This window comes from Octopus sinensis, linkage group LG6 (assembly GCF_006345805.1).
Source record: "Octopus sinensis linkage group LG6, ASM634580v1, whole genome shotgun sequence".
NCBI lineage: Eukaryota > Metazoa > Mollusca > Cephalopoda > Octopoda > Octopodidae > Octopus > Octopus sinensis.
The window spans coordinates 36,540,557-36,567,766 of record NC_043002.1 but is presented as its reverse complement, the minus strand read 5'-3'; the positions used below and the strand labels follow the sequence as shown (position 1 = coordinate 36,567,766).

Genomic DNA, 27,210 nt, shown 5'->3' with positions numbered 1-27,210 from the left:
ATATATATGCATACATACACATATACACATACTCACATACATACACACATGACATATATATATATATATATATATATATATATATATATCACCGTGACCGACCAGGCTATCAGATGTTGCTACACATCGCTGGTCACAATGCGCTTCGCATTGTTTTTTAGCCTTCAAATGACGCCACCCCGCTGGCTAAGCGAGCAGGCCAACAGAAGAAAGAGTGAGAGAAAGTTGTGGCGAAAGAGTACAGCAGGGATCGCCACCCCCTGCCGGAGCCTCATGGAACTTTAGGTGTTTTCGCTCAATAAACACTCACAACGCCCGGTCTGGGAATCAAAACCGCGATCCTACGACCGCGAGTCCGCTACCCTAACCACTGAGCCATTGCGCCTCCACTATATATATATATATATATATATGGGATTTTAATAATTTATATTCATGTTTTTTAATAACTACTTGCATTATTATCTTATATGCATTGAATAATATACTATATGTATGTATGTTATTATGGTTGTCGTTTTGATAAATAAATAAGTTAACATTTTAATATCCTAAAGCTGATGAACCAACTAATGTGCTTCTCCATTTTCTTATTTGTAATATAAATTAATGGTAAAATATTTTTTTACCTTCACCCATTTAATACAATAAGTAAGTTTATTGCATTGCAATTAAAAACACTTGTGTCATGTAAAAGGGCACCATTCAAGCGTGATCGTTATCAAAGTTGCCTTACTGGCACCTGTGCCGGTGGCATGTGTAAAAAGATTCCAGCTAGGTCATTGCCAGTACCGCCTGACTGGCCCCGTGCCGGTGGCATGTAAAAGACACCAATCAAGCGTGATCGTTACCAGCACCGCCTTACTGGCACCTGTGCCGGTGGCATGTGTAAAAAGATTCAAGCTAGGTCATTGCCAGTACTGCCTGACTGGCCCTGTGCCGGTGGCATGTAAAAGACACCAATCAAGCGTGATCGTTACCAGCACCGCCTTACTGGCACCTGTGCCGGTGGCATGTGTAAAAAGATTCCAGCTAGGTCATTGCCAGTACCGCCTGACTGGCCCCGTGCCGGTGGCATGTAAAAGACACCAATCAAGCGTGATCGTTACCAGCACCGCCTTACTGGCACCTGTGCCGGTGGCATGTGTAAAAAGATTCCAGCTAGGTCATTGCCAGTACCGCCTGACTGGCCCCGTGCCGGTGGCATGTAAAAGACACCAATCAAGCGTGATCGTTACCAGCACCGCCTTACTGGCACCTGTGCCGGTGGCATGTGTAAAAAGATTCCAGCTAGGTCATTGCCAGTACCGCCTGACTGGCCCCGTGCCGGTGGCATGTAAAAGACACCAATCAAGCGTGATCGTTACCAGCACCGCCTTACTGGCACCTGTGCCGGTGGCATGTGTAAAAAGATTCCAGCTAGGTCATTGCCAGTACCGCCTGACTGGCCCCGTGCCGGTGGCATGTAAAAGACACCAATCAAGCGTGATCGTTACCAGCATCGCCTTACTGGCACCTGTGCCGGTGGCATGTGTAAAAAGATTCCAGCTAGGTCATTGCAGTACTGCCTGACTGGCCCTGTGCCGGTGGCATGTAAAAGACACCAATCAAGCGTGATCGTTACCAGCACCGCCTTACTGGCACCTGTGCCGGTGGCATGTGTAAAAAGATTCCAGCTAGGTCATTCCAGTACGCAGACCGCTGCTGGCCCGTGCCGTGTGGCATGTAAAAGACACCAATCAAGCGTGATCGTTACCAGCACCACCTTACTGGCACCTGTGCCGGTGGCATGTGTAAAAAGATTCCAGCTAGGTCATTGCCAGTACTGCCTGACTGGCCCCGTGCTGGTATGTAAAAGACACCAATCAAGCGTGATCGTTACCAGCACCGCCTTACTACTGCACCTGTGCCGGTGGCATGTGTAAAAAGATTCCAGCTAGGTCATTGCCAGTACCGCCTGACTGGCCCCGTGCCGGTGGCATGTAAAAGACACCAATCAAGCGTGATCGTTACCAGCACCGCCTTACTGGCACCTGTGCCGGTGGCATGTGTAAAAAGATTCCAGCTAGGTCATTGCCAGTACCGCCTGACTGGCCCCGTGCCGGTGGCATGTAAAAGACACCAATCAAGCGTGATCGTTACCAGCACCGCCTTACAGGCACCTGTGCCGGTGGCATGTGTAAAAAGATTCAAGCTAGGTCATTGCCAGTACTGCCTGACTGGCCCTGTGCCGGTGGCATGTAAAAGACACCAATCAAGCGTGATCGTTACCAGCACCGCCTTACTGGCACCTGTGCCGGTGGCATGTGTAAAAAGATTCGAGCGAGGTTGTTGCCAGTACCGCTTGACTGGCCCCGTGCCGGTGGCATGTAAAAAGTACCCACTACACTCTCAGAGTGATTGGAATTAGGAAGGGCATTCAGCTGTACAAATTCTGCCAGATCAAGATTGGAGCCTGGTGCGACCGTCTGGTTTGCCAGCCCTCAGTCAAAATCGTCCAACCCATGCTACCATGGAAAGTGGACGTTAAACGATGATGATATATACACACACACACACACAGAGATTTATATATATATATATATATATATATATATATATATAGTATTAATAAAATAGGAGATGGAATATGTAACACAATGTATACTTTCCACATTCATATTTGAATTTTTTGTGTTTCAATAATTTTTCTCTAATTTTATTCATTCTCGAATTTGACACATATATAGTGGTATGTAAGCTGACTCAAGAAATCTCAAGTGAGACTTTTTATTGATGTACCTGAAGAGACCCAGAATGGGTTGAAACATGTGTTGTACCCAATAAAGTCTATTACACATTCCATCTCCTATTTTATTAAGACTGTTGCCCCAACCACCACTATGAAGTCCCTGTAGTAAATCTACAGATAACAACAGGTAATTAAAACTGTGCCAGTGCTTTACTCATCATCCATTTATACATTTTGTACAATTTATACATTATATATACATACATATATATATATATATACACACACACATATATATACATATATACACACGCACATACATATACATACACACACATACATACATATATATATATATATATATATATATATTATATATATATATATATATATATATATATATCACAATTTAGGTTAGCTGAAATGTGTTTGTCATATATTTCAACTGCTAAAGGCAAATACACTGCAGTTACCATGGACACACACACACACTCAAAGACATCTATATATGTACATGTTCATATTTGTGTACCACACATACATAAGTACACATTATGATTTTATTTTTTAAATAATTAATTAATATAATTAAAGATACATCTCTGTGGTTAAATAAATTTGGAAAGTTTCGGTCATTTGAGGCACTACTCTTTTGTCCAAGTATTTGTCCTTCAGTTTGCAAAAAGGAATTTTTTAAAAAAAAGCAATACACAATGCTGTCACAATTATAGAAAAAGAGAGCCAAGTACACAAGAGGGAAAGCAGCTGTTCTTATTTTATTTATTTATGCGCCCTTTTCAAGCCTAGCCAGACTCATGGGCCCGGTTTCTATGACATATGTGTTCCCCCCAGCTGGACAGGATGCCAGTCCATTGCAGTGTTACTCAAGAAACAGGAAGAAAGAGTGAGAGAAAGTTGGGGCAAAAGAGTACAACAGGGGTCACCACCACCCACTGCCAGAGCCTCGTGGTGCTTTAGGTGTTTTCACTCAATAAACACACATAATGCCCGGTCTGGGAATCGAAACCGCAATCCTCCGACCTCGAGTTCGCTGCCCTAACCACAGGGCCATTGTGCCTCCATAAGCTGTTCTTATAGAATTTCAGAATCTAGAGTGTTTTTGCAAGGTCCAACAACAATGTGGTAAAAAGACTTTTGCAATGGATTGCATTTTTGCAGTTTGCATTTTTTTCTTAGCCCCCATAGTTACCAAGAAAATCAATTAAAACTTTTTCTAATGGAATTCCCCTGTTTGTTCTGCCATTAGTTAGTTAGTTAGTTAATTTTTTGGCTCAAAAAGCAAAAAGCAAGGCCATTTAGGGGGACGTGGAGTTATGTACAGGGTGGTGTTCATGTAAAGAGTTCAGGCCATTTGTGGTCAAGGGAGACTTTGAACCGAGCGGTCGTCAGCATCTTCACTATCTCGTCTGGCAGCTTATTCCATGGATCTGCAACCCGGACGGAGAAAGTCCCTCTCCTTCGATTGAGATGAAAACGTCGCAGATAGAGCTTTTCGGAGTGACCCCGCAGCCAACGCTCTGGAGCAGGAGTGAAGAACAGCTCTTTCGAAAGGTTACACTTTCCGCTTATGATGTTGTGAGCAAGAATGATATCACCACGGCGGCAGCGTTTTTCTAGAGAATAAAGGTCGAGCATCTTCAGCCTTTCTTCATAAACAACCAGTTGCTCACACAGCCGGCATATACCATTTTGCTAGCAACAAGGGGAGTACAGAATGACAGTCAGCCAAAACTTTCACTATGCTGTCTCTCTTTTTCGCCCCTTTATAGGGTTAATAATCTTAATCTTTAATTACAGTTTCTCATTCAAACTACATAATAGTTAGAATTGTCAGATTAAGACAGTAGGGTGTTTTGAGGGAGATTTGACTGCTATTTCTACCCTGTAGAGGTCTGAACTTAATTTTCATTCACATATTTTCATTTCAAAAATTTAACATAATCTTTTCCATAAATCAACTATTGTATAAATTTTATACGATGACCTCACATTTTCAACGTATGTGTATGTACCTTAAAAGATGTCAATCATCATGGCACAGACCTTCACACACTCTATCTCTCTTTCTCACCCTCTTTCTCTCACATACACACATGCAAGCACACTCACACAAACATGCACACACATACACACATCCGTTTCATATATCTTCTTTCAATTTCTGCTCTCTGCAAATAAAATTTTTACAGATACAACTGCTTACAAAAATAGGGATTAATGTATAATTTTTTTCTATGTTCATAATTAAATCAATGTTTTAATGATTAGACAGAAGTCCAGAAACAGACTACATACAAATTCGTTCTTCACAACTCCTGAAGCTGTTTTCTGACAAAGAAGGGAGGCAGTCAAGAAATTTTCATACAGTTGGAGGCTTCAATCGAAACAGAGGGCCCAAAATGATAAGGTTGAGAAACACTGTTATAGATTATGCCTAACCGAAAACGATCACAGCCACATCATCCAAATAGACCGGGTAAAACAAACTCAATAAGTCTCCACAAATACAGCAGATCGTAAGGCAATCTGCTGTGTTTGAGGAGACCTATTGAGTCAAGTACATCAACATCAAAGTAAAAATCAAATGGAAATTGTAGATGTGATACCCATGCCGGTGGCACGTAAAAAGCACCCACTACACTCATGGAGTGGTTGGCGTTGGGAAGGGCATCCAGCTGTAGAAATGCTGCCAGATCAGACTGTAGCCTGGTGCAGCCTCGTAGCTTCCAGACCCCAGTCGAACCATCCAACCCATGCTTGCATGGAAAACAGATGTTAAACGATAATGATGATGATGATGATGATATAATTGCTGTGTGGGTGTATAGTGAACTAAAAAATTAATTATTTCGAAAACATCTAAATTTCATTCAAAAATGTTGATCACATCCATTCTTTAATGAACATAAAAGAAAAAAACCTGAAAATGCAATTATAATTTTCATTGAAGAAAGTCAGAAACAACATCTGGTTTTTCAAGTAAAATCTTAACCATTTAAAATACTAAAATTCTTTTTCCTTTCTCTTCTTTTTCCTTCCCCACCTTAAAAGGCCACTAAGTACTAAACAAACAAGTCTGACTATACAAAAGCCCCACCTCTTTACCACACCCTCTTTATCAAAATATTTTTTCTTCTTTCTTCTCCTTTGTTCAGCAAACCCCAGAAAATTCTTTATATATATAAAAAGGCCAAGAAATTCAAATTTAAACCATTTTTTGATAAATCCGATAATGGAAGAAAGCGTTTAAAATGTAAATAAGATGTAAATAAAACAAAATATATATATATATAATCATCTCACATTCTGACTACCTTTATTATTCTAAATATACAACATTTGTACATCACTTAAAAAACTCTCTATATATATATATGTATATATATATATATATATATATATATATATATATATATATATATATATATGCATGCTCTACAGAACGTTAGTACCCTGAGAGAAATGTTGGACCTAAGGAGCATCAGTTGTGGTGTGCAAGAGAGACGATTGCGCTGGTATGGTCATGTGGCGAGAATGGATGAAGATAGGTGTGTGAAAAAGTGCCAATCCCTAGCAGTGGAGGGAACCCGTGGAAGAGGTAGACCCAGGAAAACTTGGGACAAGGTGGTGAAGCACGACCTTCGAACTTTAGGTCTCACTGAGGAAATGACCAGCGACCGAGACCTTTGGAAATTTGCTGTGCGTGAAAAGACCAGGCAGGACAAGTGAGTCCAGCCCACTTATGCATGCCTTTCCTCCTTTGGACACACAAAGACCTGTTGAGGCAAGCGAAGTCGATATCGAACCTCATCCGACGACAGGCACCTATGCCAACCCCACTTTGCTTGCGAAGACCTGTTGGGGCAAGTGAAATCGGAATCGAAATTGAACCAATCCTATGACTGGCACCCGGCAGATGCCAGGACCCCTGGACTGGAGATATGTAAAAAGCACTATCCGAATCGTGGCCGATGCCAGCGCTGCCTCGACTGGCTTCTGTGTCGGTGGCACGTAAAAAGCACCATCCGAATCGTGGCCGAAGCCAGTGCCGCCTCGACTGGCTTTCGTGCCGGTGGCACGTAAAATGCACCAATCCGACCGTGGCCGATGCCAGCCTCGCCTGGCACCAGTGCAGGTGGCACATAAAAAGCACCCACTACACTCACGGAGTGGTTGGCGTTAGGAAGGGCATCCAGCTGTAGAAACATTGCCAGATAAGACCGGAGCCTGGTGCAGCCTTCTGGCTTCCCAGATCCCTGGTCAAACCGTCCAACCCATGCTAGCATGGAGAACGGACGTTAAACGATGATGATGATATATATATATATGTTGGTATGGCTGTTTTTGTATATGTAAGAATTAACACTTCCTTTTTCTGAGCTGAGATTCAAAACCTTATCTAAGGATTCTTGCTCATCTGATCCACTACTGACCAAACAGACATGAAAGCAATTTCTCTGTCAAAAAATGATGGATTGTTTCCCTTCAACCTTCGACCTCAGCCATGTAATTTAAGGTTCAGGTGGACAGGAGGTGACCTACATAGGTAAGAATTTCTCCTGTGGTATGTCTGTCCTTCTAGCTTTCATGACCATTATAAATACAGCAATCCATCAAGAGACAAGTCAATATGCCCTCCTTAATCCACCGCTCCACCTCCTCCTCGAACTCACTTCTGGCATCTCCTTTCAGAGTATGCTGATAGCAGCCCACTTTATTTTTTAATGTCGGAGGCTCTCCCTTCCAGTGCCACTCCACTGTCCACCTCTGGCCATTGAAGACAGCACGAAAGTCCTGGTTTTCAATGGTGTGTGCAGCATACTTTTCTTTGTGGTTCTCACCAATGCATGGTCTCGCCATACACGGTCTCCCCGCAAAACCGAATGTTACACCGGCCACGTTGACAGTAACACCTCCTAAACAGATGATTGCATCCATCCCCCTCACCACGTCCATCTCGTCCACCAAGCGGCCAACTACAATTGCTCGCAGCGTCAGCTTTGTTCCCTGTACCACAATCTGTGCATCTGTAATGCCTTCACAGTGTACCTTTCTTCCATCGACTGAGCATTTTAACTAAGTTTTAAGCATTTAAAATGATTGAAGGCCTTAAAGAAAACTTTGTATCTAACCCCAAATACAAATTAATTAAGTTAGTTAATTCCAAGAGAAGATAAGTTAATATGAGAATTCTGAGTAATACTAACAATAGCATTAAGAAGACCAGCAATCCTCAGTAATAGAATAGTGATGATATCATTAACTCATTTAGAGATTTACTCAATTCAACATTGTTGATATTTACCACTGTATACCTAAATTCTACGATGCAACACCCAAAAGTTTACCAAGAACTATAATACAATACACAAAACCAATATAGATATAGTAATACATGCTATAAAAATACTACTGTTTGCTAAAAACTCCAGCGAGTCAAAAGTCTTACCCAGCATGTTCCTTCAGAATAAGTAATTTTCTAAGATTATACATCTTAGATGTAAAGATGAAGAAATTTATTTCAATAGTAGATTTTGGCCTTTGCAAAGATGATAGGTTGACTATATCAAAAAACACTTTAAACAAATTTGAAATAATATCATTGACACTTTTAGTACTTTCAGCTTTTTAAACAGCTAAAAGAAGTTAACCTCCTTGATGCTACACTAGATTTAATTGCCAGCTCATATGAATATTTCTAAAAACCTATTCAAAAGCTCTCTTATAACTAGGTAGGATTATGGTGTGCATGTGCACACACACACATATTTTAAGGATCCTACCAACATTACCAGAAAGATTCCCAGTCTGTCACTTAATGCATAAATATTCATTAAGGCAATCACATGCTACAATTAAGCTTTTAAAAGCCAGCTGATTGAAAGTAAAAGTTACCTGGTCACTTTTTTTCCATTCCAACCCAGACTATGATTTGTACTGACTCCTTTCCACTAAATTTTAAATTTGATACAGCAAGAGAATTTCTGACCTTAATAGTCAAGCACTTTCGTGCCAAAAATAGATACAAGCCCAGACATGGCTGTGTGGTTAAGAAGCTTACTCCTCCAGCCATGTGATCATGGGTGTAGAGTCCCACTGTGTGTCACCTTGAGCAAATGTCTTCTGTCATAGCCCCAGGTCAATCAAAGCCTTGAAAGTGGATCTGGTAGATGGAAACTGAAAGAAGCCTGTCATGTGTGTATGTGTGTGTGTGTGTGCGTGTTCACGTGTGTTTTCCATCCCCATCACTTGAAAATTGGTGTTGGTTTGTTTATATCTCCATAAATTTTCAGTTTGGCAAAAATGTACTGATGGAATAAGTATAGGGTTTTTAAAAAATAAGTATTGGAATCAATTTGTTCAACTAAGCATTTCAAGGCAGTGCCCCCAGCTTCATTGCAATCCAGGGACTGAAAGAAAACAATAGAGATAGAAAGCTCTTTACCTGACACAACTTAAAACATAAGCTACAGTTGCAGCACAAATATGAAAAATATACTAATAGAAACATTGACTGATCATATTTCCCTACAAGGTGGGAAATATAGGCACAGGAGTGGCTGTGTGGTAACCACATGGTTCCGAGTTCATTCCCACTGTGTGGCACCTTGGGCAAGTGTCTTCTACTATAGCCTCGGGCCGACCAAAGCCTTGTGAGTGGATTTGGTAGACAGAAACTGGAAGAGGCCCATCGTATATATATATATATATATATATATATATATATATATGTATGTATATGTTTGTGTGTCTGTGTTTGTCGCCCCACCATTGCTTGACAACCGATGGTGGTGTGTTTACATCCCGTAACTTAGCAGTTCAGCAAAAGAGACTGATAGAATAAGTACTAGACTTACAAAGAATAAGTCCTGGGGTCGATTTACTTGACTAGAAGGCGGTGCTCCAGCATGGCAGCAGTCAAATGACTGAAACAAATAAAAGAGTAAGAGTAGGTGGGGTGGATGTGATCTCAAATCTGTCTTAACAACATGAGACCTGGATTATAATACAGATGCAATATATCCAGCAGAGAAATAGGATCAGTATCTATCTTACTCAAGGGATTAATAATTAACTTAAGACATGAGATATAAACCAAAGCAGGTTTCTTACCAAGGAAATCTGAAAATTCTACTTAAGATTACAGCAATGTCAAAAGCTAGACCACTTCACTGAGAAGGTTGTACAGTAATACTCTTTTACTTGTTTCAGTCATGTGACTGTGGCCTTGTTGGAGCACCGCCTTTAGTCGAGCAAATCGACCCCAGGACTTATTCTTTGTAAGCCTAGTACTTATTCTATCAGTCTCTTTTGCCGAACCGCTAAGTTACAGGGACGTAAACACACCAGCATTGGTTGTCAAGCAATGTTGGGGGGACAAACACAGACACACAAGCATACACATACATATATATATATATATATATATATATATATATATATATATATACATATATTCGACGGGCTTCTTTCAGTTTCCGTCTACCAAATCCACTCACAAGGCTTTGGTCAGCCTGAAACTATAGTAGAAGACACTTGCCCAAAGTACCACGCAGTGGGACTGAACCCGGAACCATGTGGTTCATAAGCAAGCTACTTACCACACATCCATTCCTACGCCTATGGCTACTTAACACACAGCTATTCCTATGCCTAATACATGAAACAAATGACATAAACCCCAGAGAGAATAAACCATTCTAAAAGCTTGGCTTGAAATTTCGGCAAACTTATCGCATCTCACCTTGAAGTTTCCCTTTATGAGCAAGAAATCATTCCCAATTTCTACAAAGAGAGAGAGAGAGAGAGAATGCTTCAGCTTATAACAAAAGTAGGTTATGCAGAATTCAAACCAGACACATTAATCACATTCTTGTCAACTGCGAGAGAATGTCCTCTAGCTACTACCTTTATAGATCAATCAAGGGATGGGTGATAAAGGTAAATAACAAACTCATTGAAACAGGAGAATCAAAAGAATATTGGTGAATCCTAAGAATGAATAAAAAGAGCAACCAAATTAATATATGACTGATGTGATATTACATTTATGTATTTGTTTTGTAAGATTCCTGGTGTAAAATTGCATGTTGAAATAGATATTGTTATATAACAGGATGGTCATTTTCTCTTTTGCCAATTAACCATATTTACTATACATTTGTCCTTCACTTCATTTTTATTATTATTCTTATTTTAGTACCCTTTGACTGAAATCTTTCGTCACATATCCTGTGACCTCTTCAGCGACTCTCTATCCCATGTGTCACCTCCTGTCCTGTTTAGCTTATTTGGTCTTTCTGTGGTGTATATCCTTATCTGCTCATACATTTGCATGTGTGCGTGTATGCCCACTTGATATCAATATGGTAAGAAAATTGCAGGAAAAAGAAGATATCTATGAGTGGTAAGAAGCTTGCTTTCCAACCACATGGTTCCAGGTTCCATCCCACTGTGTGGCACCTTAGGCAAGTGTCTTCTACTATAGCCTCGGACCAGTGTGTGTTTGTATGTCTGTGTTTGGCCCCACCCCCACCCCCACCCACCATTGCTTGACAACCGATGTTGGTGTGTTTATGTACCCGCACCCTAGTGGTTCAGCAAAAGAGACTGATAGAATAAGTACTAGGCTTACAAAGAATAAGTCCCCAAAACATTTTCAGTATAACCATTAATACTAAAGTGATGGAACATGTACCAACCTGCTTGGGTCAAATCATGACTAATCTCAGATTCTTGGAGAAAGAACACAGCTCCATAATGTCCATGCAACAGATGATCTTGATAGCTGGGACAATGAATATCTACAAGTAGTGGTGGCTCATAGATAAAATTAGTGGGAGCGCTGCTTCAGAAAATTTTTAGCTGTTGTCTTAATATTGTGTAAAAGGAACATAAACTTGATCGGTTCACGTTTTAGCCATTGCTGGGTAGTGTGTTTAATTTGTTCACTGAACACTGTCAGGAATTCCCCTTTTTTTTCAAAATCCCCCCTAAATCACAAAATAAGTGGGGGGGAAATCTGCCCTATTTTTCAAATCCTTGCAGCAACACTGTATTTGGAAGCAGGATAATAATCTAATTCTACACTTTATCACATTTAAGAATATAAACACAATTTTAAGACACATTCAGAGTCGAAAAGAAACATTACCTTTCACCAGCACACGGGTCAGCACTGCATGAATGACAGTGCTCTCTCTCCCTAGCATGCAGCTTCCTATCTCAGACATGTGAGCATGTTCACAACAGCAAAACACTGCATTGCAAGAACTGTGAAGTGCATAGTTCTATTCAAGGATTTTTGTATTTTTTTCATAAATTAAGGGACAGCTACTGACATTAAGCTTAAGGATTATATAATGTACAAGTATAAAGAAAGAATTAAAGAAAAAATAAGACTCATCATTATATTGAATGTTATCGATAATATCGAGTAGAAATAGGGGGTGCTGCAGTTCCGCAATTCCTAGACACAAGCTGCCACTGTCTGCAAGACATTCTTAAATTATAAAGGGTGAATGTACATAGGATTACAAAAGGAACAAGAATTCTTTTGAATTTTTCTTTTCTTTGCAAGATGCAGGCATGGATGTGTGGTTAGAAAGTTTGCTTCCCAATCACATGGTTTCAAGTTCAGTCCCACGGCATGGTTCTTTGGGTGAGTGTCTTTTACTATAGTCCCAGGACAACCAAAGCCTTGTCAGTGGATTTAGTAGATGGATACTGAAAGAAGACCATTGTATATGTACACATGCATGTGTGTGTGTGTTTCATTCATTCCTAATCTGCCATGGAAACATGTGCAGCTATAGAGAAAACTACCTTGCTTGGTAACAGGTGAAGGTTGGTAACAGGAAGAGCATCTGACCTTAGAAATCTGCCTCACTGAATTCTGTCTGACCCATGCTAATGTGGAAAAGTGGACATTAAAATTATATGGATGGGGTGGTTTTAGAGAAGGAGAATGGGAAGAGAAGGAAGAAATGGGAAGGGGAAAGAGGAATCAGATGAAGGAGGGGGATAGGGGAGGGAGGGGAAGAGGATGGAGAGGGGAGGAGGAGCCTTATTGCCAAGCAGATGGTCAGTTCAAACCTAAAAGTGGACCACCACTGGTTTATGTATCATGAAAGTGGGGAGAAGGCTGAGAGTGTGATGGCATAAGATGGACACAACTTCAAGGTAAGGATAGAGAAAAGGGGTAAAGAAGATGGGGAAACTTCAAAGAAGAAGTATGTGGCCCAATTTGACATTATTATTCCATACAATGGACTTGCAAACAAAAACCTATGTTTAATGACATTATCAACAGCTTTGGGGCATATAGGAATTTACTATCTGGAAGAAAGGTCATGAAGATAAGCAACTCAAACTCAACATTCTAACACTTACTACCTGGAAGCAAGATCTTAAAGGTAAGCAACTCAAGTTCAATATTCTAACATTCTTTTGCAGGTTTGAATGAAGCCTCTCACTGTAGCATTTTTTTTTTTTTTCTGAAAATTTCTTCAGATTTCAGTTTCAAACATTGGAGATGTGAATAAAAAGAAATGTCAAAAGTATATTTTTCTTTTTTGGTTCTCTTTATTTCTTCCCCTTCCCCCACTTTTCCGTTTCAGTGTATGCTACAGGCTGTAGTTTTTTTCTTCTAGGATTAAAATTAAGGGTCGGGGTTAGAGTTTAGGATTTAGATTTTGGGGGATAAGCCTGCAATTTGGGTTTAGGTTTTGGCTTAGGGAATTAGGGTTGGAGCTATATGGAGAAGAAGGGATATAAATAATTAATTTTGAACATTTTTTATTTTAGAATCATAATCACTTCTGTTTAAAATATACAAATTCTGAAGAAATGTTGTATATAAAAAAAAATGTGGGCTTTTTGGCTTGAAATTTTCCCATTATTTACCCAGAAACTTTACTTATAGTTTAAATATATTACCATGCCAATTTAACAGTAATTCCCCTGTCTTTAGCCCCTCAGTCCAATGCTGGATATTTCAACTAAAAACAAAATTCTTCCTTTACGAAGGTAACGGAAAACACACAGACACACACACATATATACTTGCGCACATACATACATACATACATAACTACACATACGTAAATTTGTATGTACACCCAAACACATTTATACATACACTCATAAATGTACACACAAATATATATACACATATACATTCGTGTAAATAGTCACACATATTCATATACACACTTTGGATCTTTTCGATTTGAACGGCGTTTTTAACATAATTTCTAGGTAATTAAAAAACTTTAAACTTCGCTTCATCTTTGTTTTTTTTTTTTCCTAGAAGCGATTCCTCTTAAGAGAAAGTGAAATCCTATTCTTTACGTTAGAATTACCTCCCTTTAATCTATTCCATTTGATGTTGCTTTGGAGCAGTGTTCGCTTGCCGACGTTGCTCCATCGATTTCGCAGAATTTTAAGTGTGAAATGGCTACAAATACTACTTCGCGTGAATTCTGTTCATCTGTATTGTGGGTAAGTTATTCTATATAAATTTTTTTTTAATGTATTTATTTCGTCCTCTATTTTCTGCCCGGTTTTCGTAAAAATTCATAGTTCTTGCATCATTTGCACAGAGCCTTCTCTCTGCCTATAATTATTTTCGTCTGAAATTGCTTTTATATCAGTATTTCTATTCTATTTAGCGGCATTTGAATAGATTACCTTACATATATACATACAAATATACACACATCATATATATATATATATTGATAACGAATACAGTTGCATAAAAAGCAGCGTGTAACCTTTCATTGTTCTTTTCAACTGCCCACACTATTTTTCGTCATGTAACGAAAAATAAAGACATTAATTGGATTTCTTATCCCATATAATGCTTCGTCGGTTTCATCACTGTCATTGTGATAGTGAACCGGCAAAGTGTGACTGCTTTTTACTTCTTTTTGTTTCGTACATCGTGTTTGTGAGTTCGAATCGGTAAATGTTTATACAGTACTGATTATAAACGTACTTTTTAATATTCGTTCAAAGACGAGTATATTCATTTTCGAAAGTCGGCCTAATGTGTCTAGTATAAAGAAATTATTATTGGCAACAAGATATAATCGGCATTATCTTTTGTCTTTATTCTTTGTACCTGTTGACTCATTAATTTACTAATGACCATTGTTTGCGCTTCTTCGTTTTTACCCCGCATGAAGAAAAAAAAAATCGATGAAAAGGAATTTTTTTTTGTGTGTGTGTGGATGGGTATTCAGTAGCGTGAGTGACCGAATATTCCACATATACGTGTACCCTTAACGTAATACTCAGACAGGACCAGCGTGACTCAGCATGGCTAGATTCTTGAATTTCCATTGCAATCCTTCCGACGGGCTTTCAATTTCCACTCACGAAGTGTTGGCTGGCCCATGGTATGTGATTGAACGTGGAAAACTATTCAGCCATGCTGCTGCATACTATAAAATATATATGGATGCTTCGAAAGAATGCCAAATATTAAAAAAACCGCCAATGTTTACTGGGGTTTTTATTCTTTTTTTTATACTTATATATATATTATATATATATATATATATATATATTAAGGTATGTAGAAAAATACAACATGGACAAGAACGTATAACTCATAGAAGACGATACAATAAACATGGACAGGACATTCGAACCCCTCAGTCTTCAGTCAAGAACCGGATCATCGTAGTAATTTCGGCTGATATATATATATATATATATATATATAACTAATTACGTAATATTTTCATGTAGATCGAAAGCAAATTATTTTACCACCGAAATTTAACTGGTTATTTGCCTAGCAAATGTGTTTCACATTTCTTTTTGTTCCACAAGTTTTCATCAAAAATTATATATAATAATAGAAAGACTTACGGTATAGTCAGAAAGCAATTATACACTAGTTTAAATTTCATCATCTCATGAGGACCAATGAAAAAAAATGGTAATAAAGAGGCGCTCCATCGTTTGCTTTATTTAATGTTGCTTTAAAACAAATTTATCGCATCTAACATCTTCCTCTAACGCCCGATATTTTTTTATTTATTATTCTTATCTACATCTGTCTAGTTAATAACTTTTTAACTAAGTTATTAATTAGTTTATGGATTTTAGACTTTAGTTAATAATTGTCTTTGTAGTTGCATAATCACATTGCGCCTACACTTATGCACATACCGAAAGTAAATTCTCTTACTCCTAACGCACGTTATAACAGTCTCAAGTCAGGTAACACTAACACAGCTATCAACACGCACACGTTAGTAAATCAACAAACGTCGAAGCGTGTTTGTAAACAAACCAGATAAGAATGAAAGAGAAATCTTTAACGTTTTTGTCCATGATATAAATGTAGACACCGATCTCCGTCCTTCAGTAGTTATCCTGGTGCAAATTCTTAATAGTTATTCAATCAGCTTTTATGTAAACAAGTTGCGTATGCAGATGAGAATAAACTTTTTAGTTAACAGTCTTTTGTAAAATAATTTGAATCATATTTACTCATAAATTCTGGCTGTTGTTCGCATAAATAATTGTTTATAATTTAACTTGAAGTCTCGCTTGAAAACGTTTCTTTTTTTTTATATTTTATTTTCATATAAATATGTATATCCTTTAGAACATTGTTATTTTATAAGATTTTGCTGCCAAATTTTTAAATTAACCTAAACATTTATTTACACGAAAGAAAATTACTGGAGAACTTTCGTCCAATTCTTCCTGTCAAAAGTATTGAAACCATTTTAGGGAATTTTTTTTTTAATCACTGCAACTGGTCGCACACCACAAGGTTTAACGCAACCTATTGAAACAAGCCATCACGCTCGCAGCATTACCACGGGCGAGGCTAAAGCGTTCGGAAGTCTTGCCGCCCTCCCTCCGGACGTCCCAAGCGCAACAGGTTGGAAGAGGCCCCGATACTTCAGGGTTTTCTTCCGTTTGGTTACGAAGCAGTGACCCTCTCATTAACACCCAGGATGTGGGTGGGAGCAAAGGAGTCGCAGACTGTGACGTCCCAAATGAGGCACCTAGCTCTAACCTAGGGACAGACTGTACGACCGCCTGGTCTCTTTCCATCACTTCTGGATAACCCCGACGACTCCAGAACTGGAGGGGGGGGTGTTAATCCTAGCCAGGGCGTTTATTAGGTTTAGCTCGGTGTGACGAGCGAAGCGACCAGCATTTAGGCGGCAAGACAGACTTGTGAAGTCGAAGGGCCTACCACAGCGGCATCTCTGTCCCCTATAGACTACTTTTTTTTTCTCTTTTAAATACAAATTTCCAAGTGGAGAATAATATATGTTTTGTTTTTTTTTGTCTCTTTATCAATCGTTTTTTTTTTTTTTAACTCCAAAACGAAACTCCGTTAATATTGTCAGATTTACGTTTTTGTTATTCTGCTTCTTTCACTACGAATTACTTAGATTAACTGATATCAGTATTTTATTTTGACCACAGTAAATCGTTGAATTACCGCTATTCAGCCAGTTATATAATGGCTTATAATTTTAAAATGACTTTTATTTTGATTTGATTTGATTTGATTTTCCAGTTTCAGCTAATGAGCTGTGGCCATGCTGGGGCACCGCCATACATTGTTTTTTGGTTTATTATTTTCATTTATAGATTGGTCATTTTGATAATGACTCATCTCCAAATGATATTGTGCAGATAAACTTAAAATCGGGTCTCAGTTTCCTAGTATGCACTATCTTCAGCCGGCTGGCTTTGCGGAAATTTTGCACTGAATGACAGCAATACTTTTAAAAATAGCATCTTTTGCTTTACATTTTACTCCCTGCTGATACTTGATTAAAAACTCTCTCTCTCTCTCTCATTTAAAATGACATCTCAGTTGTTTTTGCAAATAACTTTTTTTTTAATCTTTAAATAAGCGATCTTTGGTTTTAAATAAAGAGCGCCAACAATCATCATAGATGTGTTTAAACAAAATACATTTAAGTGTTAAAAAAAGTTGGCGATGGGGGAGGGGTGAGTGCCTTCGTGTGGTTAAACTGGTAGTTTTATGAATATCTGTTTTGATCTTGTTAAATTTCTTCCAACCGCTTGAAGAATTTTGGATTTTCATCTGATTGTTTTTAAATTTTAAATTTTCTACTGGTGCAGTTTTTCTTGCAGATGATGGTAATAGGAATTTCAAACATATTCTAGAATAAAATGCTCTGCATATACTACATTAATAGTTTTTCTTCCAGTTGGCACCTGTCATACTCCATAAGATCGTTCTGCGCCAAATACTTTTGGTATCCACAAGTAAATAGAACATGAGTATTAATTAACTTGGCGGGTGATTAATATTCAATACACGAGATGCAATTACGTAACTTTGAAATTATGGCCTTTGTTTTATGAAGTGTAGTATTGTGGTTTGAAGAATTATTAAAAGGTATTTGATCTGGTTATCATTTGTATGTAAAGAGAAATCTTTCGTTTTTCTCTCTGAAAGCACTCTTTCACCTTCACGGGACCATTGGCACGAAGCGCCAAGAGATTCTCCATTGAAAGTTAAAAACGAATAGGGCGTGTAAAAGAAAATTGGTTGTACGAATGCATTAAAGGAGAAGAAGCTGACATTTTATTCATACATATATTCAGTTGTTCAGTACAAATATTTAACATTTCGAACCTTGTCTATCAACTTTGTAGGACCTTTGACAATTGTATGCTTACAAATATCGTACCATAAAGCAAGAGAATTTATTCTAGGAATGTCTGCTTGTTTTTCTTTCCGTTGCAGTCCATTTTCTTACAAAAGTAGTTAAACTAAAACCAGGTCAATTGGTACAGTTCAGAAGTAGCCTAAACAATTTATTTTATCTCTACCATATACTTGTATACTTTGGCATACGCACGTCAATCTAAGCCTTGGTGAATTGATCAAAATTAACTCATCAAATCTTGGTAATCTGCAAGTTTATGCTACCATCATAGGTGAACGGTCGGTGAAGTAGAAATACTAAATTTAAAAAGTTATTAAAATTAAGGTTCACCATTGACGTTAATGCTTAGTAACAATACTTTTTTTCCTTCATTAATATTCGTTATTGTTGTCAAGGCCAGCCTGATGGAGCACGCATTCAAACCTTAGATTTGATCATAGTCTCTGAGACAAAATTAATCGGACTAGAAAGTTTCTTTTAAACCATTTTCCTGAATGTAAATGCTACTTTGGGGTTGTTGTTTTATATATATATATATATATATATATATATATATATAGGCAAAAGTTGCTTTTTCTAGTTGGTAGTGTACTTCGTTAAATAATAATTTTTAAAAATCTACATCTAATCACTAACGTTGTACTTGATATATGTTTTCTCTTTTCCGATATTTCTTTTTCCTTTTTATTGATTTCTTTCATTGAATTTCAAAGAATTTATGCCAGGCTTAGGCAACATCTCTCGGGAAGTGAGCCTTGTACCTAGGTTATCATCAAAAATGTTTATTGTGGACAGACATATCTCCAAGAGAATATATCTTTTGCTCCAGTCATCGCCCGCATGTCCTATTGGGTGTATGACAAAGTGAACATGAAATATCATCAGGCGGGCCGAAGAGTTCAAGGTAATTTTTCGTTGGACATGCCATTCAGAAAGTCCCACGAGTTGCAGTTTGCCCATGACTGATCTATACCTTCTGAAATTAAAAATATACAGAATAATAGCATTAACTGTCAAAATGTTCAGTCAGTTTTCCTCAATAACAGCTTATTTTACATTCTACTTCATTTCGTATATTCCTCTTTTAATATGGCTTCAATTTTCTTCTTAAATACTGTTGTATGTACACGTTCTTTTAGACAGTATTTAATATATATTCATTTGTGAGATAAAATGTCTCACTGATAACGTGATAGAAATAATAGCAGGGTCGCCTTGTTTGACTGATAAGCAGAAGGCTCTGCTTATTTCATTAAATCTTTACAATATAATACTATGTAAGTCCATTAAGTGAAAGCGTTAACTGAAAATGGAAATTGTTGACTAAGCAATTTCATTCTTGACTCCAACCATTCTGAGTTCAAATCCCGACCTGTTACAAGAATAGTAAAAACTGAATTAGAGTGAATATTTTCAAAACCCATAGGTTTATTCTTCGATAAAAATTGAATAAACAAATTTTTATATCAAAGCTTTACTTTCGAAAATCTAGAAAATATGTAGAAAGCCAAAATTTAAAATCAAACTGGAAACTATTTATGAAAACGTATTTTAAAAATTAAAATAAACATTTAAAATGCCTTGATAAGTTACCAACCTGAAGCATCCTTTTGGGGAATGGAACTGATTTTAAAACAAGGGTGAATCCCAGAAAACTGGGACATCTAGACATTCTAATTACATACTATGTCATAGGTGCACCATCGCACTGGATTTTTTGTGTTAGAAATCAATAATTATTTATTGAAAACGCATTGTATTATTGATTGGGTGGTTTTCCTCTCTAAGAGTACCTGAAAAATTGTGTATGCCTATCACAATTGTTGTGGTTCACAACTTGTTAAATAGGAGATGCTTTTAATAATACAGACTTCCACATGTTATTCATTCAAAATACACAATTCCAATATCTACAAAATGATTTATCAGGTTTGTTGTTTAGCCCCAGGTCATCTCACACAAAATTATTGAAATTGTTGTATATGTGCAGGCATGGCTCTTTAGTTTAGAAGTTTGCATTCCAACCACATGGTTTTGGGTTCAGTCCCACTACGACACCTTGGGCAAGTGTCTTTACTATAGTCCCAGGCTGACCAAAGCCTTGTGAATGAATTTGGTCGATGGAAACTCAAAGAAGCCCATTGTGTATGTGTGTTGGTGTCTCTTTGTCTTGACATCATGCAATAGTTATAGAAGAATACCACCATCATACAACCAGTGTCATTCATTTTCGGTTGTCAGTGAAAATATGTCAGGTTATTTGAAGGTATTACCTTGCCTGGGAACTTGTGAGAATTGGTGACAGGAGGGGCATCCATCTGTAAAAATCTGCCTCAACAAACTTCATCTGATCTATGAGAGCCAGGAAAGATGAACATTAAAGTGATGTTGATTGTATTTAAAAGCAGTGAATTAGCAGTTTTTTGAGCATCAGATGAAGTGCTTTGCAGTATTTATTCTGACTCTTTGCATTCTGAGAGAAATTAAGTATAGAATTAAGTGTTCATCAGAGCAGGATTTTCAGCTCCCTATTGTTTATTACAGTTCTTCAGACCATAACAAATCAGCTGTCTATGGAAATAACTTTATGCTGATGACTTAGTCTTTATAACTGGAATAAGTCTTTATAATGTAGAATAAGATGCTGACGACCGCTCGGTTCAAAGTCTCCCTTGACCACAAGTGGCCTGAACTCTTTACATGAACACCACCCTGTACATAACTCCATGTCCCCCTACATGGCCTTGCTTTTTGCTTTTTGAGCCAAAAATTAACTAACTAACATAACTTTATAAAAGGATTCAATGTACATTGGAACGACAACTTTGAAAAGAAGCCTACATCTATATTTTATCAATAATAGTTCAATCAATAGCTTCAGTATGGATATCATGTCTACACATCTATGATGTTGTGCTGAGTTAGTTTCCCCACAAGAATATGAACTTGGTCCCAACTGTAAGTCCAAACAGTTCATATCCTTCCACTCTAAATCACATTGATGCATATATACATTTGTATATGGGAGCAGGGGTGTATGTATGGATTTACACATACACATATATACATGTGTGTATACAAATATATGCAAATGAGTAATTTTATTATTTATATATTATTTGTTTTGTCTTTTTAATATTATACTATTAAATAGACAACTAAATAGGAATTTTATTTCAATGGATTTGTGCTTTCAACAGAACTATAGACTTGTACTATAAGTATTTATAAATACTTTATATATAAAATAAACAGTGTCACCACACATTCAAAACCAATCATCATGAAACAAGAAAACAATAGGAGTTACAATGGTTGTGAATTGTACAAATATACAGAGGATCTGAGCATTGAGGTAACTAGCAGCAACTTCTCAAAAAAATCAAGCAACTATGCAGTGGATCTGTATATCTAAAATTTCAGTAAAAGATTCTGTTGTGTCTGGGGAGAGTCATTTTCTTTTTGTGCCTTTTACTTTAACACACTCACTGGTAAAATTTCCATGTATTTCTTATTTTTATTTTCCTAAAATTTTCGTTGCATCTTGCAACCTTTTCAATAATCTTAAGACTATTGAAAAGGTTGCAAGATGCAACGAAAATAAGAAATACATGGAAATTTTACCGGTGAGTGTGTTAAATTATAAGGCACAAAAAGAAAATGACTCTCCCCAGACACAACAGAATATGCTTCAACACACGATCTCATATAAAGAATCTTGCAAACCAAATCCCAAAACGAAATATTCAGTAAAAGAGTTTAAAAAGAAAGTCAAAAAAGTTCTCTGCGGCCTATACATGCTTGCGACTAATTGATTTTCTATAGTCAAAATTGAATTAAGTCAGTAAGTTATAGAAGCGTGACAAAAGTTTTGATACCTTAAGAAATTAATGAACTTTTACTTGTTAGTAATTAGCTAAACTGACTCTTCCGTGACATAACTGCCTTCTTTTCCCCTCTCTTCCTCTCCCTCCCTCACTCCCTATCACTATTTGTGTATGTATATTTTGAAATGGTAGACATCAAAAGAAATAGTATAAGCAGAAAAGCACTAAAATCTCATGGGGAAAAGATTTTCTCAAATGCACAAAAAAGATCCCTAGAAGTAGATGATAGTGTTATGTAGGTCTCCTAATTAGATCTTATGTAGCTAACTTGATTAGCAGTGAATGTTCTGAAAGCATAGTAGCCAGTGTAAAAATAGAGAAATAAGTTCAAGAAGTTATCTCTGCTGGCAACAAATGGCTTCTCTCTCACTGCAACAGACAGATATGATGGCTATGTATGAAGTATGATGCTGCATAGTTGCCAGATATGGGCCTTGAACACAGGATTTGTGAAAACTAAAAGGAAAAGAAGTGAACATCATGCTTTGGTAGATGTGTTATATTAGTGTACATGCACATCAGAGTTCAAATAAGCTGAGAGGAGAGAAAAACTGGATATAAGAGGATTTAGTAAGAGAGAAGATTGCATTGATACAGATATGTGATGCACATGGAGTATGTCATTTGTATAAAGAAGTGATAAGTGCTCAAAGTAGAAGGATCATGTGGAAGAAACCATGATGAAGTGAGGTCTAATCTGAAGATGTTGCACATTATGAAGGAGATGACAAATGATTATGGTGATTAGCAACATGTGCTGAAGAAGGCCTGACCACATTTGTAAGCATGTCAAAACATATTAAAATAGGGGGTTAGTGATGGAGTTTGGGACATGTAATATATATCTGCAGGTGGGTCCTCCTCATATTTTGAAACTGCTAAGTCACCATCTGCTACTTCACCTGCCTATTCAGTACACTTTCATCTCTCTTTTATTCATTATACCATGCTGTCTATATAATGGGGAGTAACATTAGATTTGCCTGTACTTCATCCCTCATTTATATCACTCTCTCTCCCCCTGCCATCATGATTCTTCAGTAATAAGATATTTACCCTCCTGTCCATGTAACCACCACGTGCTCTTCCCCAGATCACATGTTATTACATCCACCACTCTTACCTATTTCTTTATTACCCACAAGGGGCTAAACATAGAGGGGACAAACAAGGACAGACATAGGTATTAAGTCGATTACATCAACACCGGTGCGTAACTGGTACTTAATTTATCAACCCCGAAAGGATGAAAGGCAAAGTCGACCTCGGCGGAATTTGAACTCAGAACGTTGCGACAGACGAAATACTGCTAAGCATTTCGCATGGCGCGCTAACGTTTCTGCCAGCTCGCCGCCTAATCCACCACTCTTACCATTGATCATTTCTTTGACCATTCATTACTGTTGTCTCTTACCAGCAAACATGTAGCTGCCAGTAGTGACTCTCTCCCATTGCACTCTACCATTACTGTTTCTTTCTTTCTCTCATTACTATTTGTCTACAGTTACTCCTCCAAGCACTATCTCTCTCATTTCTCCATTCTCTTCCCTACTGTCATTCCAAAGATTCTGGTCCCCCCCCCCCATTATATTCTTACTTCTTTCTCGTTATCCCTAGTTTATTTTCAATTACTGCACCTCTTCTGTTCACTTACTTGGTCATGTTACCCTGAACAAAGAGCTAATATAGAGTAGTGAGAAAGTTTGTCGTGCTGGGTACATAGCAGCCCCAAAAGTACTGGTGCCACAATAAAATATATGCAGTGCACTTCAGGACCAGATTTAAACAATGGGGTGGATTGGAGGAGGGGGGGCACTTCAAATTTGGAGTCCCCTCATTCACAAGAATTCAAATCTTGGATAATTACCAAATTTGAATCTCAAAACCTTAAATTCAGTTGCATGTAATTGAATTGAAAAAGTTAGAGAAAGTTTAATTAAATGGCTGAAAATGTTGCTTTATAGATATATTTTTTCAAAAACCTTTTTTTTTTTTTGTTTGTTTGTTTTACACACATCCACTTGTGGTGTTTGACTATTCCTTCATTGTGAAAAGTAGAATAAAGGAGAGAAAAGGGGACATGATTTTTTTTTTTATTGCAAAAAGATAAAAGTATCATTTTAGTGGTTGTTGCTGTTCCAAAATCTGCAATAAGAGTGTGGGGAGGGGGAACAAACATTTAAAAGACGTAGCCTTTTAAAAAGGCTTCCCTTTATTGTTTTGCAATGCAGGAGAGAAAAAAAAAAGGGAAATTCCCGACAAAAACAGGAAAATTCCAACTTATATGGGACAGCTATTCTGAAAGTCCGCTTTTCCAGTAGTGAGTGGGATGGGGCACAATGAGTAATATTTGCTGCCAGTTTTGGTCTTTAAAAAAAATATTTTTTACTAACGTTCACTACTTTACAAAAACTATATTAGCTAAGTAAATGGCCTCTAAATGCATTTAAAATGCTGTAACATATTCAGAACACTATTTCAGAAAATTATCTTCGTTCTCTTTGAGCATATAAAAACCAAATTTAGACAGCAAAAAGATTAAGACAAAATAAGGCAAATTTGTCCCTTCGATTCTTTAGAATTGCATTTGAGAAAAGACTCATACACATCAATATCCATCCTTAGTCATCCTTAGAAAGATTAGAAAATCAACAAAAATTTATATCGAGGTAAATGAAAGATCATGACATGAAATTCAACTAAATCTGAAAACTAAACATAGAATATTCTCTATTGTTTTTTCATGATCTGCTGAAGTGGCTGTCTAACTGATATATTTATGCACCAAGCAGTTAGAAAAAAATTTTGAAATTAGTCATTACTCATTTTGCCCCAATTTAGATTTTCTTTTTTCTTTTGATAATTGAAAATTATCGAATTAGACATTAGTGTGGGGAAAAAAATTAACTTGAAATCCAACAGAGAAAAGAATAGTGATTGTTAAACAAAAATTATCCAGATATTTCCTTAGCACCCTCAATTACAATCGGGTGAAAGTTGAGGGAAAATTTCTTGATAAAAAAAAGTACCTGCCATCTGACTATGTTCCAAACTTTCTCAACTTCAACAACAAGCATGCTGACAAATTTGCAATATAATAGATTCTAACAAATAGAAAAAAAATAACTAGAAATTGGAATTTACTCATTTTGCCCCACTCTCCCTTAGTAAATTCAAGTGTATGACAACATATAGAAAAGAAAAAGGTTCAATTTAATGAAAAACATTTGAACATCTATGCAATAATTCTAAAGATAAAAAATATGCTTTTAGCTGTTGAGAGATGTAATTTTATAATTAAAACTAAATTCAAAATTTAAATTTTGGAATATATTCCTTACTTGTAAAATAAGACCAAAGTTTTCAGTGCCTCACTGAAATAATGAAATTTACGAGTGGCAATATGTATGTGTGTGTGTCTTTAATTGTAAGTGGTCAAACCAAGGTCATTGCTCAATCATGTGTTGAAAAAAGGAATTTAAACTAGAGACAATAACATCTTTCTGTCAGTCTCTTTATCTCTATCTTTATATGCATTCATACTGACACACACACACATATACACACATTTGTTGTTCTCCTTTTCTGTTGTCCCAAAAGCAGCTACAATTTTTGGGACTGAGTAGCAAACTGATTTTTAATTGAATTGGCATTGGTAATGTGGAGAAATGTATGGTTATTTATCATTAAAAGAGAATCCATTACATTTTTTAGGACCTCAAGATTATGTTTGTATATTGAAACCAAGCCTCTTCATGCAAAACTGCTGGATGGTAGGGCATCTCTATATTGAGTGTTCCGTTACTACTCATAGAAGGGTCCCTCGATGTCAAGGGTGACCTGTGGCAATTGCTCTTTTTGCTCCCCTATAAATCCAGTCTTGGTGCACTCTGAAAAGTGGTTGGCAAACAAGAAATAGGAGACGTAGAGTTGATATGTCAAGGACACACAACCCTTCTACTCTTGTACCATGATGACATATAGCCAATACACACTGTAAAGTGATTAATGTTAGGAATGCATCTAGCCACAGAAACTACACCAAAAGTAGAACCAATAATTTTTTTCCTTTTTTGCGTATGACATTTTCCCTTTTTCTAATAGACACATCATTATCTACTTTCTCCACAAGCAACTGTCTTTATACCTTTCTCTTGCTCTCTATTTATACTTATATGTGTGTGTATGTGTTTGTTGTCTCTCACAAGTGTAATATTCTTACAGCATAGCATAAACAATCAACAAAAAGTGATATGTGACCTGGCCTTTTAGATAAAGAGATGGTACTGAATTGTCTTGTTTACCATTTTGTTCTTTTCTTTTTCCAGGATTATCAATTATCATGGAACACTACACACCCAGACCTGACTCCATGTTTTCAGAAGACTGTATGTCAGATGACACCTTGTGCTTTTCTATGGTTATTACTCCCATTTAGATGTCTTGATATTTACTGGAATAAGAAAAAAAAGATATCTGTGTCAAAGATCTTCATTTTGAAACTGGTAAATTTTCTCTATTATTCAGTTATTTCTATGTTTATTTCTAATTTATCTTAACTCTTACAATATTGAAAAATTTTTTGTAAATAATTGGAAGTACCATACATCTGAGTTACATTAAGACGCAAGCATAGCTTCATGGTTAAAGATTCTGCTTTAAAACAGTAAGGTTCTGAGTTCAATCCCACTGCATGGTACCTTGGGCAAGTGTCTTATACTACAGCCTTTGCTTGACTGGTATCTTGTGAAATGAATTTGACTGAGAGAAACTGAGTAAATAGTTTAACAATTAGGGATCAACAAGATATTTACCACATGAAATAAGTGCTGGGATTGATATGATCAGCAAAAACCCTTGAAGGCAGTGGTGCCTCAGCATG

At 37.1% G+C, this 27,210-nt stretch overlaps 1 protein-coding gene across 2 annotated transcripts in view; it reads left to right on the top strand.

Moving 5' to 3' along the window:
- The first annotated feature begins 14,132 nt into the window (after positions 1–14,132).
- The window catches only part of LOC115212905 (multidrug resistance-associated protein 1-like), a 102,912-nt gene continuing 89,834 nt past the window's right edge, over positions 14,133–27,210 (top strand). For both annotated transcript variants that reach the window (XM_036503837.1, XM_029781721.2), the window contains exons 1-2: positions 14,133–14,254; positions 26,657–26,833. In XM_036503837.1, coding sequence (XP_036359730.1) covers positions 14,207–14,254; positions 26,657–26,833 — 225 coding nt within the window. In that variant the 5' untranslated portion in view covers positions 14,133–14,206. The remainder of the gene's footprint in view (positions 14,255–26,656; positions 26,834–27,210) is intronic.